Source organism: Mesoplodon bidens (genome assembly GCF_964165515.1).
Source record: "Mesoplodon bidens genome assembly, chromosome: 1".
Taxonomy (NCBI): domain Eukaryota; kingdom Metazoa; phylum Chordata; class Mammalia; order Artiodactyla; family Ziphiidae; genus Mesoplodon; species Mesoplodon bidens.
Window position 1 is genome coordinate 106,405,515 of NC_138176.1, and position 18,032 is coordinate 106,423,546.

The following is an 18,032-nucleotide window of genomic DNA, read 5'->3' on the forward strand; positions in this document are numbered from 1 at the left end:
TCCACGATGGAGTGTCTTGCAGGGAGACCCTTTGGGGCCCCTGAGGCCTCCAGGCTCTGTGCTGTGTGGTCTACGATGGAGTGTCTTGCAGGGAGACCCTTGGGGACCCATGAGGCCTCCAGGCTCCTGTGCTGTGCGGTCCACGATGGAGTGTCTTGCAGGGAGACCCTTTGGGGCCCCTGAGGCCTCCAGGCTCCTGTGCTGTGCCGTCCACGAGGAGCGCCTTGCAGGGAGACCCTTGAGGCCCCGTGAAGCCTCCAGGCTCCTGTGCTGTTCGGTCCACGACGGAGTGTCTTGCAGGGAGACCCTTGAGGCCCCGTGAGGCCTCCAGGCTCCTGTGCTGTGCGGTCCGCGACTGAGAGCCTTGCAGGCCCCCTGAGGCCTCCAGGCTCCTGTGCTGTGCCGTCCACGATGGAGCGCCTTGCAGGGAGACCCTTAAGGCCCCGTGAAGCCTCCAGCCTGCTGTGCTGTGCGGTCCACGACGGAGTGTCTTGTCAGGATACCCTTGGGGGCCCCTGAGGCCTCCAGGCTTCTGTGCTGTGCGGTTCACGACAGAGGGTCTTGCAGGGAGACCCTTGTGGGCCCCGTGAGGCCTCCAGGCTCCTGTGCTGTGCCGTCCATGACGGAGTGTCTTACAGGGAGAGCCTTTGGGGCCCCGTGAGGCCTCCAGGCTGCTGTGCTGTGCTGTCCACGATGGAGCGCCTTGCAGGGAGACATTTGGGGCCCCGTGAGGCCTCCAGGCTTCTGTGCTGTGCGGCTCATGATGGAGTGACTTGCACGGAGACCCTTTGGGGCCCCATGAGGCCTCAAGGCTCCTGTGCTGTGCCGTATATGATGGAGCGCCTTGCAGGGAGACCCTTGAGGCCCCGTGAGCCCTCCAGGCTCATATGCTGTGCGTTCCACGATGCAGCGTCTTGCAGGGAGACCCTTGGGGGCCCCGTGAGGACTCAAGGTTCCTCTGCTGTGCGGTCCACGACGGAGTGTCTTGCAGGGATACCCTTTGGGGCCCCGTGAGGCCTTCAGGCTCCTGTGATGTGCCGTCCACAACGGAGCGTCTTGCAGGGAGACCCTTGGGGGCTCCTTGTGGCCTCTAGGCTCCTGTGCTGTGCGGTCCACGACGGAGTTTCTTGCAGGGAGTCCCTTGGGGCCCCATGAGGCCCTGCCTCTCCTCTCCGCGGGCTTCCACCCACTGACTTTAGCTTCAATGATGATTCTTACCTGGAACTTTATGCGGTGCTTTTCAGGTGGTGATTTAAAAAACATTCCGTCCTTCTGTCTGCATGTCTTAGTTGGCATTCTACGAAAAGTAAGAGCTTCCCCCTCCCCAATTTCCTTACCTTTTCAATTATTTATATCAGCCTGGTTTTGTGCATCTTATTTTTTCTGTGGAATATAGTCCACTTGCCTCATTCGCTTCGCAGCTGCCCTGGGGGCTCTGTCACCACTCTCTGCTCCTGTCCTGATGTTCTGGCACCTGGAGATGCCCCAGCCTCCTCTGGTCCTTTCCCTGCCCCAGCCCTGCACATCAGCCATCTCTCCAAGGACCGTGGGGCCTCTTTTTAAAGTACTAGTTGTTTTATTATTTTTTTCAAATTGTGCTGTGGCTGCTGTTACCTTTCTAGGGTTGTGCGTGCCGTGTGCCACCAAGAGGGTTTGACAGGAGGGTCTGAGAGACCCCCGAGCGGTCGGCTCGGGGTAGAGGGCAGAGGAGGATGCTGTCCCCTTGCCATCTGTCAGAGGGCAGTGCCGTGGGTGTCGGGGGTTTGGGGGGTTGCAGCAAGGGAGGCTGATCTGTTACGTGTCAGGATGAAGGGGCCCTCGTAAGGCCCCTCTCCTGTGAGGGACTTCTGAGTGGGGCCCAGGTGGATTTGTGGGGAGTGGCAGGGAGAGCTGTTCTGTGGCTTGGCTGGTCCTGCCCAGGGACTGGGGGCTGGCGGTGGGCGTGTGGTGTGGCCAACTCTGATCCGGTTCCCGGGTTCGCAACGCGTTGAAGCAGAACCACTGCCGGTGCTGAGCTGCCCCCTGGGGAACTTCTGGCCCTGAACCTCCTGTCTGGGCCTTGGGGTCCCTGGCTGTGCTGGAAGAGATGGCCATCTCTACTTAGGACAGGGGCAGCCCAGGGGTGCTGTCAGTGCCAAGCATGCTGGGTGCTAAAGACCCCGTGGACGGGCTTCAGGCTGAGGGGCGCAGACGTGGACGCTGTGGATGGAGCACCTCTCCTGGCCTAGAACCAGTCCTGGGTGTGGATGGTACCTCTGGTCGGGGCGAGCTCACGACCTCTGGGTCCACATGCTGCTGCTGGCGGGAACGCCCCGCGCTGCCCCGCGCCTGCCGACCTGTGCTTAGTGCAGGCTGACGGTGGGTGCCTACCCACCCTGTGCCCCCCCACCCTGTGCCCCGGGTTTTCTGGGACGCCTCCTTTTTCCCACTTGCAAAGATGCTGGCCTTGGGCCTACTGTTTCAGAGTCATGTTGAGGAAGCCTGTTGATACCCGCCGAGGGCATGCACACACGTGTTTTTAGGAGTGGAGGGTGGGTACTGTTGTGTTGGCATCTTTTCAGTATCTGTGGAAATCTTCATGCAGTTTCTCCCTGGATCTGTCGGTGTGTTTTTCTAACAAGTTTTGTGAAGGTGAGTCCTCCTTGCGTTCCTGGCAGGGCCACTCGGGGTGCTTCCTGCTGGGAGGGGGGTATGTGGCTCATCCACACCGGGCTTAGGGGCGGTGATGCTGCCCAGAGGGTGACTGGTGGATTTGAGGTGGGTCCTGGGCGCCTGCCGTGCGGCCTCCGCCTTGGACGGCCTGCCGGGCCCGAGGAGACCTCTGGGAAGGCAGTTAGGAACCCGGATTCTGAAGATTCTGAAGGTTCCATCACTGCTCTCATGTTTAATTTCCAAGAGCTCTTTTATTTTTCTCTAAATGTTCCCTTTTAACGATCTTACTGTGTAGATACGACGCCTTCTCGCTCGGAAGCTCTCGTCCTCTGGCGTCATCTGTTTTCTCTAGTTGCTGGGGTCTTCCTGTCTGTCCGCCTCTGTCTATGGCTTCCTGGGCTGGGGGCCCTTGGCAGCTGCTCATGGGCGGCAGCGGGCCACTGAGAAGGGGGTGCGTGCGTGGCGGGCGGGTGGCCGGCCCTCTCCCGTTGGCATCTGCGGGGAGCCGGGTCCTCTGAGTGTCCCCCCTGGGCCGCCGCCAGCTGGGTCTGCTGCCAACTCTGCACCCCCGCCCCCCTCCCAGGAGGGAACCCCAGCTTCAGTTGGGGGCGGGGCTCTCACTGGCCAGGTGGAGCGGGGGAGGGGTGTCTAATTGCTGTGGTCAGTGGTCAGCAGTTACTGGTCAGCGGCCAGGTGGGTCCAGCCATTCATGGCCAGCTCGTTTCCGGGGTCTCGCTGCTGCTGGCTGAGGACTTGGTTTCCAGCAGCTTCTCGAGTCCAAAGCGTGGCGGTCGTGCCTCCTCCCATCTGGCGCCTGTGGAGCAGGGGTGGGGACGCCTCCCTCGCTGGTTCTCACGTGTGTCCGCCTGCCATCCTTCACCCAGACTGCTGCTTTTATTACATTTTCCAGGAGAGAACTCTTGTGGTAGTTTTCACGTGGGAGGGTCTTTGTCAGGCAGCGAGATCAGAATATTCACACACGCAGCGCTGGCGGGTGACAGAGTCATTAGCGGAATGGCTTTGCCTGTAATCCTTACGATGGTTTGTTTCTCTTTGCCAGAAACAGGCATGAAACTCTGAAGAACCCTTGGAAATGGATCGCTCGTCTTTAAAATGGAAACATGCCCTTGAGGGTTAGCTCAGAGCCAGCAGCGGCCTGGGCCTCCTGAAGCCTGATGTTCCAGAACCCCAGGGCCTGTCGGCGCAGACAGAGGGCACGGGCCCCAGACCATGGTCACCCTCATCACTGAGAAGCTGCAGAACCAGAGCCTGGATGACCTTGCCCGCAAGAGCTACGATGCCGGCCCGGTGAGCGGCCCGCCCCATGTTGGGGGACACTGCCTGGGCTGGGCCCCAGCTTGGGGAGAGGATAGGGGGAGGTGAGGAGGGAGGGGGCAGTGTCCCAGGGAGGCTCTGGCGCCTTCACAGCCCGCAGAGCCCGTCAGGGTCGTGGTAGTGGGTTCTCAGCATCATTAAAAACAAACTTTGAAAGCCTAAGCTACACATAGACACGTATGGTCCTGGGTGTTCAGTGGGCAAACGTCCACCCTGGTCAGCAGCCGTGCCCACCGGACGCTGCCCGTGCCTCTGGGCACCGCCCCTTCTGAGAGCCCCTCTTGAACTCTGTCTCTGTCGGTTAGCTTTGCCCGAGGTGGAGCCAATTTCTAGGGCCATGTTACCATGACCTTCAGGTCACACCCTGCCTGGTTAAACTGTAGGTCCAGAGGGAGGCGGCTGGGCATCCGCACCTGCCTCGTGCTGCGGGCCGTGCCTGAGCATCTCCCCGGGCGGGTGCTCAGCGCCGTCGTGTTGCCCGCACCCAGCCCTTGGCCTGCTTGTCGCCTGTGGTGTCCTGCAGGGAAGGGGGCACGCAAGCAGGTTTCACTGCAGAGAGAGCATGACAAGAAAAGTCCCACTTATAATTCTTCCCATTGTGACACAGATCATTTTACTTTGTGTGACTTCCCCACAAGTCTTTCTGTACAGGATACACGTGTGTGGGAAATAATTCTTTTCTGTGCCAGTGGGTGTTTCACTGAGTTCCTGGTGAGGCTTGCTGATGCATCCGTGGGGTTCCTGTGCTGTGGGTGCATAGACGTTAGAGCACCTGCTCTAACATTCACTTAAAAAAAAAAAGAGGAGGGAATTCCCTGGTGGCCTAGTGGTTGGGATTGGGCACTTTGACTGCCCCAGGGCCTCGGTTCAGGGAACTGAGATCCTGCTAGCTGCGCAGCCAAAAAAAAAAAAGAAAAAAAGAGGTGTAATTTACACAGTGAAAGACACAAATTACTGTATCTTTCTGAGCAAGAAAATCCCTGTCATCTCTATCACTGTTTGATTTTGGGCTCGGGGCCACCCCAGAGAGCAGGGCAGCTGTTCTGGATGCTGGGGTCGAGGCGAAGCAGATGATGTGCTGGGGACAAGTAGAGTGGGGAGAGGCGTTGGGACGTGACACAGGACTGGAATTCGGCGGAGCGGAGGCTGTGGGCGGTGAGCCAGCTGGAGCTTGGGCCGGACGCGGGAGTGAGAGGGTAGCAGGGCCCATAGGCCCCAGAGCTTGGTGGGGACGTGAGCCCTGTGGGGACACGAGCCGGTGGGGACACGAGCCTGGTGGGGACAGGTGCTTGGCGTCCGTTCTCAGTGAGGGCCAGGGCTGGAGCAGAGGCCATGACTCGGGTCAGGGGAGCAGGCCCCATCTGCTGCAAGTCTGTGCTGGGGGCCTGGGAAGGGTGCCAGGTGGAGGAGTGAGGGGGGCAGTGCAAGGTCAGGGAGGGTCAGCGTGCTCTGGCCCCCGTGGACGTAGCCTCAGTGTGCTGTGTGTGTCCTCCAGCACGTCCGGCTGTGCAGGTATAGACTTGGGTTGGCGGAGAGCTCAGCTTTTAAAGCCTTGAGTTTAAAAAAATACTTTTTTATTGAGGTGTACGTTTCATCTAGTGAAATGAGCAGATGGGGTTTGGTGTGGATTGGGTGAGTTTTCCAGTCAGGTACGCGGTAACCTTGTCACCGTCACTGTGAACCTCTCCATTGCCCCAGGAAGTCCCCCGTGGCCCCACGTGGCTTTGCTGTCCCAGAATGTCACAGAAGTGCCAACATGCGGCGTGTACTCCTGGAGACTGGCTTCTCCACTCAAGGCCAATGAATGCCCCTGGGTTCACTGTGTGGACGGTGCATCAGAAGCTGTTCCTTTACTCCGTCGAATGGTCCGTGTCTCCTGTTGCCGGACACTTGGGATGTGTCCACGACTGGCTGTTAAGAATAACACCGCTGACTGCGTTTGTGTCCAGGCCTCTTATGGAAGTCTGTTCCTACTGTGTTAAGCGAAGGCCTACCCAGAGGCCTGCCAGCTCCCCAGCCGTGCCTTCTCCCTGGTCGGGAATGGTGGCATCTGCTCATGGCTCTGACCTCATGTCCCTGATGACCAGTGAGATCAGGGCCATTTCCCGTACTTACTGGATGTTTGTATGTCCTTTTTGGTGTCCTTTTGCTCATTTTTCTTTTGGGTTGTGTGCATTTTTCTTACTGGTTTGTAGGAACTCTTTGTATATTCTGGATACAAGTCTTTTCTTGGATGTGTGTTTTGCAAATATTTTCTCCTATCCCATGGTTTGCCTTGTCACTTTCTTTTTTAAAAAAACTTTTATTTATTTTTGGCTGCGTTGGGTCTCATTGCTGCGCGTGGGCTTTCTCTAGTTGCGGCGAGCGGGGGCTACTCTTTGTTGCAGTGCATGGGCTTCTCATTGCGGTGGCTTCTCTTGTTGTGGTGCACAGGCTCTAGGCGCACAGGCTTCAGTAGTTGCAGCATGCAGGGTCAGTAGTTGTGGCATGTGGGCCCTAGAGTGCACGAGCTTCAGTAGTTGCAGCGCATGGGCTCTAGGGCATGCAGGCTTCAGTAGTTGTGGCTCACGGGCTTTAGAGCGCAGGCTCAGTAGTTGTGGCACACAGGCTTAGTTGCTCTGTGGCATGTGGGATCTTTCTGGACCAGGGATTGAACCCGTGTCCCCTGCATTGGCAGGCGAATTCTTAACCACTGCACCACCAGGGAAGTCCGCTTGTGGCTTTCTATGTCTTTTACTCAACTGAATAATTGTGAGGCTTTTAAGAATCTTGATTAAGAAAAGAAATGTATTCTGGGGTCCATGCTTTTCTTTTTAATCACCAAGAAAGACAGTGTTAGGGAAAAACAAGTTTATTGCAGGGATAAAAACACAGGCCCGTTTCTTGAGTTGGAACTGTTTCTGAATCCGCATGTGTAAACCCACAGTACTGAACCTTCTTTCTCTTCACTTCCAGTATTCTGCCCAGAAACTGAACACAAGTGGCCACTTGTTCCCTTCTGAGACCGATGGTAAGTATTTAAAAGCCCCGGCAGCTCTTTCTGGGCTGCTGTGGGCTGGGACCCCGGGAGCAGGGCCGGACGGGGAGGCTGATACAGAGCGCGAGGCCCCAGCTGCGCCCCCTCCCCTGCTGGCCTCTACCTCCTCTGGGCAGCGCTGTGGGTTGGAGAGCTTCCTTTCTGGAAGCGGCCTGGTAGTGCAGAGCTGAGAGGCCCGCCTGGTGGGGTCTTGTGGCCACTAGGGAAAGGACAGGGGTCTAGCGGTACGCATGGCCTGTGCTGCAGAGCTGGTGTGGCGCACACCCAGCCAGTGGTGGGAGCCAGGGTTGTGCCTGGAGGGCCTGGGTCTACCGGACCCCTTTCCTGCGCCGCATGCCCCTGCCATGTGTGCCCTGCAGTCTGAATGGGAGCAGGAGCTCGGCCGCCCGAGTGTAAGTCTGTCTGCGTGAGTGTGAGTGTGGGCGCCGTGGCCCCTGTGATGCACTGTGGCTGGTGTCCGTGGTCGCAGTGAGGTGCTAGTGGTGTGACTTCAGGCCGGACAGTCCGAGTGGCGTCCAGGTCTTCCCCCTGCGGCCCCGCTCACCTCCACGGTGACGCTGTGCTCGGCGCCCTCCAGGCTGCTCAAGTGCAGGCTGTCACCAAGGTCTCGGGTGGTATGGGCCCGCACGTGGCCCTGGGCACTGTCTCCGCCCCACACAGGGCCAGTCCTGGCTCGGAGCCCCTCGGGCTTCCCATAGGCCACGGAGCTGGCCCTGCCGTCCTTTCTGACTGACTGTGCGTCCTCGTGACCCAGGGTCACCTAGGGCCTTTGCTTGTGCCTCTCCCAGCGGCGGGTCCTGGCCTCCATGCCAAGGCCCCTCAGCTGGGGGTGACTGCAGAGCAGCTGGGCTGGAGGGGCTGCTGTCCGCCCCCGGGCCAGGTCGTTGGGGCTCTGGACTCCCCCAGCCCTGGCCCCACTCCCCTGGCTGCCCCCTTGCCCAGGTGTGCTGCCTGCGTGAGCCCATCCATGTAGAGCTGCTGACCCCTGGATGCTCGGCCTCTCGAGTGACCCTTATGCCCCCGTCTGATGGCGAGGAGGAAGCCGGGTCTGCGGTGTCAGGTTCCCCGTGCCCCTAGGCGTCCCCACCGTGGTGTGAGCTGCGACTGTGCAGGGCAGGGGCAGGGAGGAGGGGGATCCCACGAGCGGGGCTGGGCCCACCCTGAGGCCAGGTAGGGCCGAGGACGCGGGGGGCGCGTGCCCCTCACCTGTCTCTCCTTCGTGTTTCCCCAGAAGACAAGCACCCCTGGAAGGTCGTCGGTGGAGGACAGCCCGTCGGAAGCCAGGGGGCCACGGGCCCTGCCATCCCCTTCCCTCCTGGCCCCTGCGGCCCAAGCGCCAGCCTGGGTGCGGTCAGTGCCAGGGACCTCAGGGACGGCGCAGGGCCGCCCTCAGCACCGCCCACCAAGCGACACTGCCGCTCCCTGTCAGAGCCCGACGAGCTGGCGCGCTGCCGGTCCCCGTGGCGGCCCGGCGGCTCCAGAGTCTGGGCTCCCATCTCCAAGAGGCGGTGCCACAGTGGCGGGAGTGCCTGGTCGCCAGGCCGAGCCCTCCCCGCCGCCAGCTCCACCTCATCCCCCGCGCCCCGGCCGGCCTCGGCTTTGGCCAGCAGTGGCCTCCCGGCCCTGGGCCCAGCTAGGCAACCTGCCGGACCTCGCTTGCCCTCGCCGCGCCGCCGCCTGTCCCTGTCACAGGAGCACCTGTTGCCAGTGGACGCGGCCTCACACTCAGCGGGCAGCACGCCCGCATCCACGCCCGCGTCCACACCCGAGCTGGGCCGCCGCCGGGGCCTGCTCCGCTGCCGCTCTCAGCCATGCGTGCGCGCAGGCAGGAAGGGCCAGCGGAAGCGCAGGCGCGAGGAGGATGCTCGCTGGCCGCGCCCGGCCCTGGACTTCCTGAAAATGACGCGGGTGAGGCTCCCTCTTGCGTCCAGTGCAGGCGCCCCCTCCACGGACAGGGTTGCTTGTGGGGGGACCCGCCCCCCACGCGGGCCTGGGCTGCCCTTTGCGGGGTGGAGACAGGAGCCGTTGGTCAGGGCGTCGAGGCTGAGTGGGCGCCGTCCGACACCAAGCCTTTCCTTGCCGCCCTTCGCGGAGCCCGCCACCCATGATGCTTCTTTGGAGAAGGTGTTGTTCAGAGTTTGGATTGTGAACCAGCTTGAAGATTCTGGTGTCCAGGGTCACCGCCTGCCCCTCCCATGCTGTTTTCTGATCGTGGGCAGTTCAGAGCAGAGTTAAAGGAAAGAGCCGGTTTCCAGAGGTCTGACCTGTACATCTTTGCAGGGGGATGGCAGGACCTTCTGGGGGTGCTGAGGAACAAGGACGGGGCTCTCGTGTGAGAAAAGGGAGAGGACGGCCTGCCGGGCCCCCTCATCACAGAGGCGGCTGTGCCTGGGGTCCTGGCAGGGGCGCAGGAGCCCGCAGGGTGGGACTGAGGTCTCTGTGGTCCACAGAACCCAGGTGGGATCCAGGCTGCACGATGCCATCTACACCCACTCTCGATGTCACTGTCAGCTTTACCTTTCCTGACTGGTGGGTTTTCTGGAAGTTTCTTCCCAGTGGTTGGAGGGAGCTCCCAACCCACACTTGCTGGCTGTGAAGTTTCCGCGGAGAGCTGGGGTTTAGGAAGGGGATGTTCCGAGCTTTGGCACGTGCCGCGGAGGAAAGCTGGCCGTGAGCCCGACACGCACCCCCCAGCTCCCAGTACTGCAGCGTCTGTGGGCCCTGAGGGGGCAGGACTGTGGGGACGTTCCCACCAGGGACTCCAGAGTAGGCAGGGGGAGCAAAGCAGGGGGAGCCCTCACTGCTGGGTGGGCGTCCCAACCCCTCAGACCAGGGAGGGGGCAGGGATAGCGTGAGGAGGAGGAGGGTGTCAGGACCACTGACCACAGATGTGTGTGGATCCAGCCTGGCAACTCTCGGGTTGCTGGGTTCTGGGCCAGCATGGTCGTGCTCACCTTGTGATGGAGAGGCTGCCGTGCAGGGCGGCTGGTGGGGGAGCAGAGAGGAGACGGCAGCTGGGCTAAGGCACCGCCCCCCAGAGGGACAAGCCCAGGGAGGGCAGAGGCTGCCTGTCTTCTAGGACGGCTCCTCCTGTTATGGGCGTGTGGCTGTGGTCCTAGAGCTAGCTCCCCTGTGCCCCTACCACGTAATTCCCTGGCCCGGCAGTCCCGTCCTGTGTCCCCTTCCTTCTCCAGCCGTCCTGCCCCAGGCTCCTGGCAACCTCTCTGCTACTCATCGGTGTCTGCCTCTGATTCAACCCTGATGTCCCCAGCACAGCCATCTCTGAAATGAAAGTATAAGATAGTGTATCAGTCATCTGTTGCCTCGTAACAAACAACCCACATCTAGCAGCATAAACAGCACACGTGTGTGCTATTTTCTTGTGGGTTGGGTACCCAGGAGCGGCTTAGCTCGGCGGTTCTGCTCAGGGACTCCCCGAGGTCATGGCCATGCTGTTGGCCAGGGCTGTGGGCACCTAAGGCTGGACTGGGGCTGGAGGAGCCACCTCCCAGCTCCCTCACGTGGCGGAGGTTTGGTGGGATTGCTGGAAAGCCATCTGGGCCTGGGGTGGATGTGGATTTAAACAGACCCGCACCCACTCTCTCCAGTCAGGATCTAGTAGGGTTTTCTGTTTCTTCAGTTTGTTTTAAGTATTTCTGGGGACTTGTCTGTTACAGTTAAGGTTTCAGTTTTGGGTACAAAGTTGCTCCTTGTATTTCTCAGGCCTTTAAAATTTGTAGTCTGTACTTTTTTTATCTAATGTGAATGATGAAATGTGTGTGGCTAGGAACATTGTAAACAAATCACAATGGCTGACTATTGAAAAGCATCTGGTGAAGAACCTTCCCCTCTTGCCAGTTCTGATCCTCATTTTGAGGGGTGGGGTCAGTTCCGGGCCAGGTGCAGAGGTCAGTGCCCAAGCTGGCCCCTCAGCCGGGTCGGCAGCCCCTCCATCCCTCCCCAGACGACGTGACTGTGACCTGTGTGGACTCACACCACCTGGGTGTGAAACTGAATGCCTGGGTTTTCCACCACACACCTGCCATTCTCTGCAGACACCAACCGAGTGTCCAACAACTCAGTTGACTTCTGACACGAACTACCTGGGGTTAGTGCAGACCCTGCAGGTCAAGGCTCGGCCCCACAAGATGGCCCCACTTCAGGCACCAGCCCCAAGTCCAGGGCCTCCTGTACTTCTGACCAAACAGCTTTAAATAGGGGGTTCCCATGACCCCTCCTCAGGGTCCATCATTTACTATAACGGCTCACAGAACTGGGGAAAGCACCGTATTTACTGACACCCGTTTATTATAAAGCCCTCGACACAGGAACTGCCAGATGGAAGGGATGCGGAGGGCGCAGAACCTCCACACCCTCTCCAGGTGCACCACGCTCCCAGCACCTTGACGAGCTCACCTAGGAACCCCACCATTGAGGGGATTTTATGGAGCTTTCGTTACATCGGTGTGATTGATTAAGCCATTGGCCACTGGTGATTAACTGGGTCCCTGGAGGTGGAGGTGGGCTGGGCTGAAAGTCCGGCCCTGGAATCCTAGGCTTGGTTCCCCTGGTGACCAGCCCCCATCCTGAGGCTGCTGCAGGGTCGAGTCGTGTTGACGTGAACTCGGGTGTGGTTGGAAGGGGCTCCCCCGCCCCCGTCACTCAGGGCACCCCGAGGAGTTTAGAGCTCTGAGCCAGGCACCCGCAAGAAGACCGAGTATGTTCCGTACCCCAGAAAACGCGATTATTTCAAACGTCAGGGGAGTGAGGTGGTAGTGGCCAAGCGGTCACAGGGTCTGAGTGGCGAGGTTCGGGCCTCCCTGCGCTTGGGATGGAACCTGTAGGGCGGCAGGCCCGCTGAGGCGCGCTGCGCGGGGAGTGAGCGGAGAGCGTCGCGGGTGTTTGCTGCGGGGCTGCAAGCGGGAGGGCCGAGCACCCTCTGCAGGAGTGACTTGAGTCCCTGGTCCCGGTCCCTCCCTTGGGCTGGCCGCGGCGGTCACTGGGCTCTGCGGGCGGCTGGGGCATAGAGCACCCGCCGTCACCAGGCGTCCCCTCTGCACAGGATGTCGCCTTGGGGAAATGCCCGTCGCTCAGCCTGGGAACCTGGTGAATTCTGTCCGTTTGTACCTGGAGACTCCCAGGTTTCCTGTCCCTTAGTCTGTCTCCCTTCCACGAGGCTTCCTAGGCGCGGGAGGAGCCCCGAGAGGTCAGAGTGCACAGGCCCCTGGACACAGCGCTGGGGCTCCACGCCGTCCAAGGCCGGCTCCCACCCGGGCCTGCTGCCCGCAGCTGCCCGGAGCCGCCAGGCCTGGAAGCTTGTTGGTCAGCTGGGTTCCCACTGCTTTCTCACAGAAGCAGCCTCTTGGTTCTTGTCCTTATTTTTGTGTCATGCACACAGTGCCTTAGAGATTGTGGCCAGAATGTGGCTGTGAGCCTTCCCTGGGGAGGGTCCCCCACGAGGCCAGGGCGCTGATGTGCCTCCCCAGTGGCCACAGAGGTGGCCGGGCCCTGACTCCCAAGTCTTGTGTGGATGTCACTGGGCTGGTGAGAGGGCGGGGGTCCCGGGACTGAGAGGTCAGGCAGTCGCGGCCTTTTCACGGCCTCCTGGACTGAGGGGGGCAGAGGGTGAGCAGGTGGGGCTGGGGGCCTCATCCTGCCTGTCCGTCCGTCCACCAGCCCAGGGTGGGGGGAGGGCACCATGAGTGGGTCCCGCAGAGGCAGGGAAGACCCCGGGGGGAGTGGTGGTTGATCTGCAGCTTCTGTCTTTGTGAGGCTTTTTCCCTGTCCACATGTTTAAAGTCCGTTTTCTGAGGAGCTCGTGTCTGCCTTTCATTTCATCCTTTTTATTCGTGCTTTAGTTTCCCCCACGTTAAATAAACAGACCGTCTCATGGTAGATGTACTCTGTCTAGTCTGCTTTAACCCATTCGCTTCTCCCGATCGACTGTTGCCTGAGCGTATTGCTTTAGACAGACGTGGAAGGTGATGAATGTAAAAACCGCGCGTGGCGGGTACACCCATCTCTCTTGCGGAGGGGACGCTGTTACCGCTGTGGGTAGCGCTGTGGGTAGCTCTGTGGGTGGAGGTGTGCCCAGCGGCCTCGGGACCATGCTCTCTCCCCTCTTCTGAGAAGGTCAGTGCCGGGGTCAGGCGAGGTGCCAGACACGCAGGGCCCAGGGTGTGAGGCATGAGAGAGGCTGTGCTCGTAAGGCCCCCGTAGCCCTGTTGTTGAGGTCATCACAGGGCTCTTGCTGGTGAAATGAGGGTCCCCGGGCACTGCAGGCCATCCTGGTGGTGCCAGGTGGTGCCATCCTGGCTGTGTGCCCTGGTGACGGCCCCCCCGGCCGGTGTCTGGGCCTCTGGAGAGATCCAGAGACAGGTGGCCGTCCACTGCAGAGTGGACTCGCCAACCCCGAGACCCAGGGGTCAGCCTTCCTTGTCACCATCTCTCTCAGCGCACGGCTTGTTGAGGAAGGAGTGGGGTGGCATGGATTCAGAGGGCTTGCACGTCCTCGCCCATTGCCCGGGACCGGCCCCTTCACACTTCAGACACTGCCCTCAGCTTCCGGGCCCCACACTGTCCCGTCTGGTCCTGGTTCCCCAATCTCCTCTCTGTCCTCCAAGCATTTCGTGAGGACAGACCTCGTGTGTCTGTGTTTGTCGGTTATGCCAGGTCCTTGGGGGTCAGTCCGGTCCAGGGGTCTCCCGCATCACTGGGGAGATGATTTCGGGGGCGTGATTTTCTTCAGTCTGCCTTCTGGGGCCCCCGAAGGCAGGGCCCTTCAGAGGGTGGACCTCCTGACTGGTCCCCTCTTTCCCTTTGTCGGTTCGCAGATGGAGGATCTTATCTCTGGGTGTTGGTGGTCTGGTTTTGGCGATGTTTTCTTTGTCCTGCATCGCCTGTTTCCTCCAAACTGCTTCCTCTTTTGGTTTATCCTCACTGCTGCCTTACGTAGAAGATGCTGTCCCCAGGTGTTTGGTAACATTGGGACGCCTGCCTGCGTTTAAGACGGGGACCCAAAGGCCGATCAGCGGCCCCACGTGCCTGGGTGTGGTGCTTCGGCCATGAGCTTTTTGTGGGGTGCTGGGACCCCCAGTTCCACAGAGAGGCCTCTTCCAGTGCTGCCTGGGGAGTCTGGGAGCCCAGACGGGGTGCCGACCCTCAGGCGGCCCCCGTTTCCGCATGTGTCCTGCTCCTGGTGGACCCCCCTGTCCCCCCAGTCCTGGGGTGTCCACTGGGCCGGCCTCCGCCCGTGGCGGGTAAGGAGGGCCTTGGCTTGGCCAGGTCGGCCGCGGTGCGTGTCTGGGTTCCTCTCCTCGGCTGGAGCCCAGGCTGGACCCGCACCCAGGTGCTGGGCTCCAGAGGCTCCGGGCAGCCAGAGGCTCCTGCCTGGGCTGTGGCCGTGGCCTGTGGGCAGGGCCAGCTCAGGTCTCGAGCATGGACGCTGGGCTGTGCTTCCAGGAAGAGACCTGACGAGCCTCCGGCTGGGCCGGGCCAGCCGTTTGCTGGCAGGATGGTGTCTGTTCTGCTTTCAGAAGCTCGTGGCTCAGTCTCAGGGGGCCTCTTGGCTTCAGCCGCTGAGAGTTGAGCACGAGCTCTTGCCTGCGTCAGTTGGGTGGTCTGTGGTGGGCGCGTCCCCCAGGCTGAGTGTTTTGCACACAAGGTGAAAGACCCTCTAAAATTGAGGGCCCCTGATTCAGAACTCAAAGTTTTGACCTTTGATTATTTTTGTAAAATAAATTTATTTATTTATTTATTTATGTTTAGCTGCGTTGGGTCTTTGTTGCTGCGTGTGGGCTTTCTCTAGTTGTGGCGAGCGGGGGCTACTCTTTGTTGCGGTGCACAGGCTTTTTATTGTGGGGGCTTCTCTTGTTGTGGAGCACCAGCTCTAGGTGTGTGGGCTTCAGTAGTTGTAGCACATGAGTTCAGTAGTTGTGGCGCACGGGCTTAGTTGCCCCACCGCCGGTGGGATCTTCCTGGACCAGGAATCGAACCTGTGTCCCCTGCTTGGCAGGCGGTTTCCTAACCACTGTGCCACCAGGGAAGTCCTGATCTTTGATTTTTGAAAAGATATTTTCTGTTCATCTGCTTAGATGCAGGTCACCGTCAAACCAGAGCAGGACTGTCCAGCAGCGAGGGTCACACCTGTCAGGTCAGGCCCCGGCCCAGATCTTTTGTGACGCCCCTTTTTGGGCTCTTCAGTGTGAAGAGTCAGTGGCTTCGAGCTGTGCGTGGCCTGAGCCGGGAGTGTCCAGAGCTGCTGCATTCACGCTTGAGCCGCAGTTGTGGTCATAGGCGGGCCTCCACCCTGGCCACCGAGAGGACCTTTGGGCCGTGGTCCTCCCGCCAGCTGTCAGGTTACTACCATCTGGGTAGGGGTTCGACTTCCGTGCTGTGAATCAAAAGGAGAATTTTGTAGGTGGAGATGTGAGGAAGGACACGTTGGCTTCTGTTGCTGTGGGTGCAGGTCTGGGCCTGCCGTGCTGTGGGGTCTGCGTATGAAAGTGACCTTGACTGTGGCATCCACCTTGATTTGAATGAAGAAGAAATTATCTCACGCATCCTCATTTTGTGACCAGGACTTGTGGCCAGTTGTCAAATCTTCAGAGACTTGATTCTTCAGTTTTACTTCTTGGTGGCTCACTCATTACAGTAGAACGACAGCCGAAATAAGGCCATTGGTCCGGTGGAACTGAGTGGCACCCCCGAAAGCGCTGGTTCCAGAGGGAGCTGTGTCTGTGGTTCTGGGGGGCCTGTTCCAGGGAGACGTGTGTCCAGGAGCCTGACCGCGGGAGACCTGGGGGCCCCCTTGCCCCGTGGCTGCCACCCCCACACACATGTTGCCACGTCGGATTCTGCCAATGCCCTGAGAAGCCCCGAAACACGCGGTGACGTGTCTGCGGGGCAGGGTGGGCAGCCCAGGGGTGACGCCTGGACACACCGTGGACAGCACGTGGCGCTGCACGAAACTGCGGGACCAGGAGTTCAGGGCGGGGGTGGGGGGCAGCGGCAGACCATCGACAGAGCGGCTCTCAGCTGGGCTCTCTGGGCCGGCCGTCTGGGGGCGCGGTGTGGGGAGATGCCTGCCAGGCCGGAGGGGGTGGAGGCTCAGGGGAGGCCCCCTGTGTAGAGTGTGCGTCTCAGGCGTTATAAGGTGAGGACAGTCGCGGCGTGTCGGTGTTGAAAGCGGAACCACTGGAAGAGGGAGGGCTGAGGGGAGAGGAAGGTGGGCACTGGCGGTGGCTGTGGGGCTCGCCTGGCAGGAGCTGGGGGCCCTGGCGGGGGTCCCCCGAGGCAGGCTGCGGAGGCGGGCGCCGGCTGGGCTGACGAGCGGGGCCGTTGTTGCGCGAGGACCCCGGACCTCCGGCCAGTCCTTCCCCAGGTATTTGATGGGATCGTGGACACACCTCTGGCCTCGAGTCCCCGGGCCCCCGTCCCCCGTGCGCCGGGTCTCAGTGGGGCCGTGGCCCTGGGCAAAGCAGGGGCGCGGGCAGGCAGGGCTCTGAGAAAGTGGCCCCGAGGGTGGGAGGGCGTGTGGCGGGGCCCAGGGGACTGAGGATGCCTTATGTGACCTTTGGGACCCCTCTTGGTGGGATGCCACCTCCCCTGTGGCCTCCTGGAGATGCTTCAAGCCCTTGTCTTTTCTGTTGCAGACGTTAAAAAATTCAAAAAGCCTTTGCTCCCTCGATTATGAAGACGAGGATGAGGATGACGCCCGAGTGAAGACAGCCGTGTCCTCCCCATGTGACCCGCACGGCCCCATGGGCATTGCTGCGCCCAGCCCTGGCCCCACCAGCCCCAGCCCGGGGGTCTGGCGGGGGTGGGTGGCCGGTGAGGGCGAGGGCGGGAGTGGCGGGGACCCGAGTGACTGGGACAGCGCTGGGGAGGAGGGCGTCTTCTCCCTGGGCCGCGGCGAGCTGGACCTGGAGCAGATCGAGAACAACTGACCGGCCGGCGGGGGAGCCCCGGCTCTTCCCCGCGAATGTGCTGTTTTGAACTCGAGGTGTCACTTTGATCCAGTCTTTCCTAAAGAAGTGTTCTGCGTTTTTACGGCTTTTACAGTTCCGAGAAAGCGTCTCTATTTTGAAATGAATTTTCGTGAGGACATTCTGTTAACAGGGTCTGTGCACAGACCCTGGGGTGGGTTTGTGTTCCTTTGGTGAAACGCCTACTGTGAAGGGCACTGCGCGTGGTTCAGCTGCTCGGAAACACCGGGCGCGTGCTGGCCCCTCTGTGGACACGGTCATCGTGTGCTGGGCTGTTTGGAGCAGGGCCGCATCGCTGAGGACTCGGGACGGGCCGTGAGGACGTGGTCCTGGCAGCCCTGCTCTGTCACTTCAATAAAAGGCACTCATTTGCTTTGCAGTGTGGCTTCTGCTTCTTGCTTTTCTCCCCGGGTCACGTAGGCCTGGTTGGCCTCGGATCTCTTTTTGTTCATTCTAACTTAATAAAATCATAGCCTTTCTACCAAAGATGTTGATCTAAGGAACTTTGGGTAAGAGGAAGGAGTTCGCGATAGCGAAAGGAAACATTTTTAATCTTTGGAGAAATATTCTTGGTTTTCTTTCCTGAGAAAATGGTCGTGGGGCCCTGTTGTTAACTGGTTTGGACTTGGCTGGGGGCCGGGCAAGGCTGGGAAGCGTGCTCTTCCCCATGGGCCCCCCATTGGCCCTGCCCTGCGAGGTGGGGAACAGGGTCTTGGAGCGCTGCGTGGCCGCCTGCCGGGCACCCACCCACCTCGTGCCTCTTGGGAAACTCAGCAGCACCTGTTCTGACACATTTACTTGCAGAACTGAAGTGGCGGTAAAGGCTTCTTTTCCCATCAATGTCAAAGAGGTCTTTCTTCTCTTAAGACCTCGGCGGCAGCCTGAGGGCCCCGCTGTCCTCAGAGGCATAGTTCGGCTCCTGGATGCTCTCCTGGGGAAGTGAGGGGGGGTGGATGTCTGTGCCGCAGACAGACGCAGAAGGGGCCTCCTGCCTTTTCTGAACAGTCCGCGTGTCCAGTCAG

At 60.3% G+C, this 18,032-nt stretch overlaps 1 protein-coding gene across 2 annotated transcripts in view; it reads left to right on the plus strand.

Moving 5' to 3' along the window:
- Positions 1–17,607, plus strand: part of FAM53A (family with sequence similarity 53 member A) — a 30,004-nt gene extending 12,397 nt beyond the window's left edge. For both annotated transcript variants that reach the window (XM_081252123.1, XM_081252122.1), the window contains exons 2-5: positions 3,713–3,960; positions 6,943–6,997; positions 8,256–8,932; positions 16,678–17,607. In XM_081252123.1, coding sequence (XP_081108249.1) covers positions 3,883–3,960; positions 6,943–6,997; positions 8,256–8,932; positions 16,678–16,971 — 1,104 coding nt within the window. In that variant the 5' untranslated portion in view covers positions 3,713–3,882 and the 3' untranslated portion in view covers positions 16,972–17,607. The remainder of the gene's footprint in view (positions 1–3,712; positions 3,961–6,942; positions 6,998–8,255; positions 8,933–16,677) is intronic.
- The last annotated feature ends 425 nt before the right edge of the window (positions 17,608–18,032 follow it).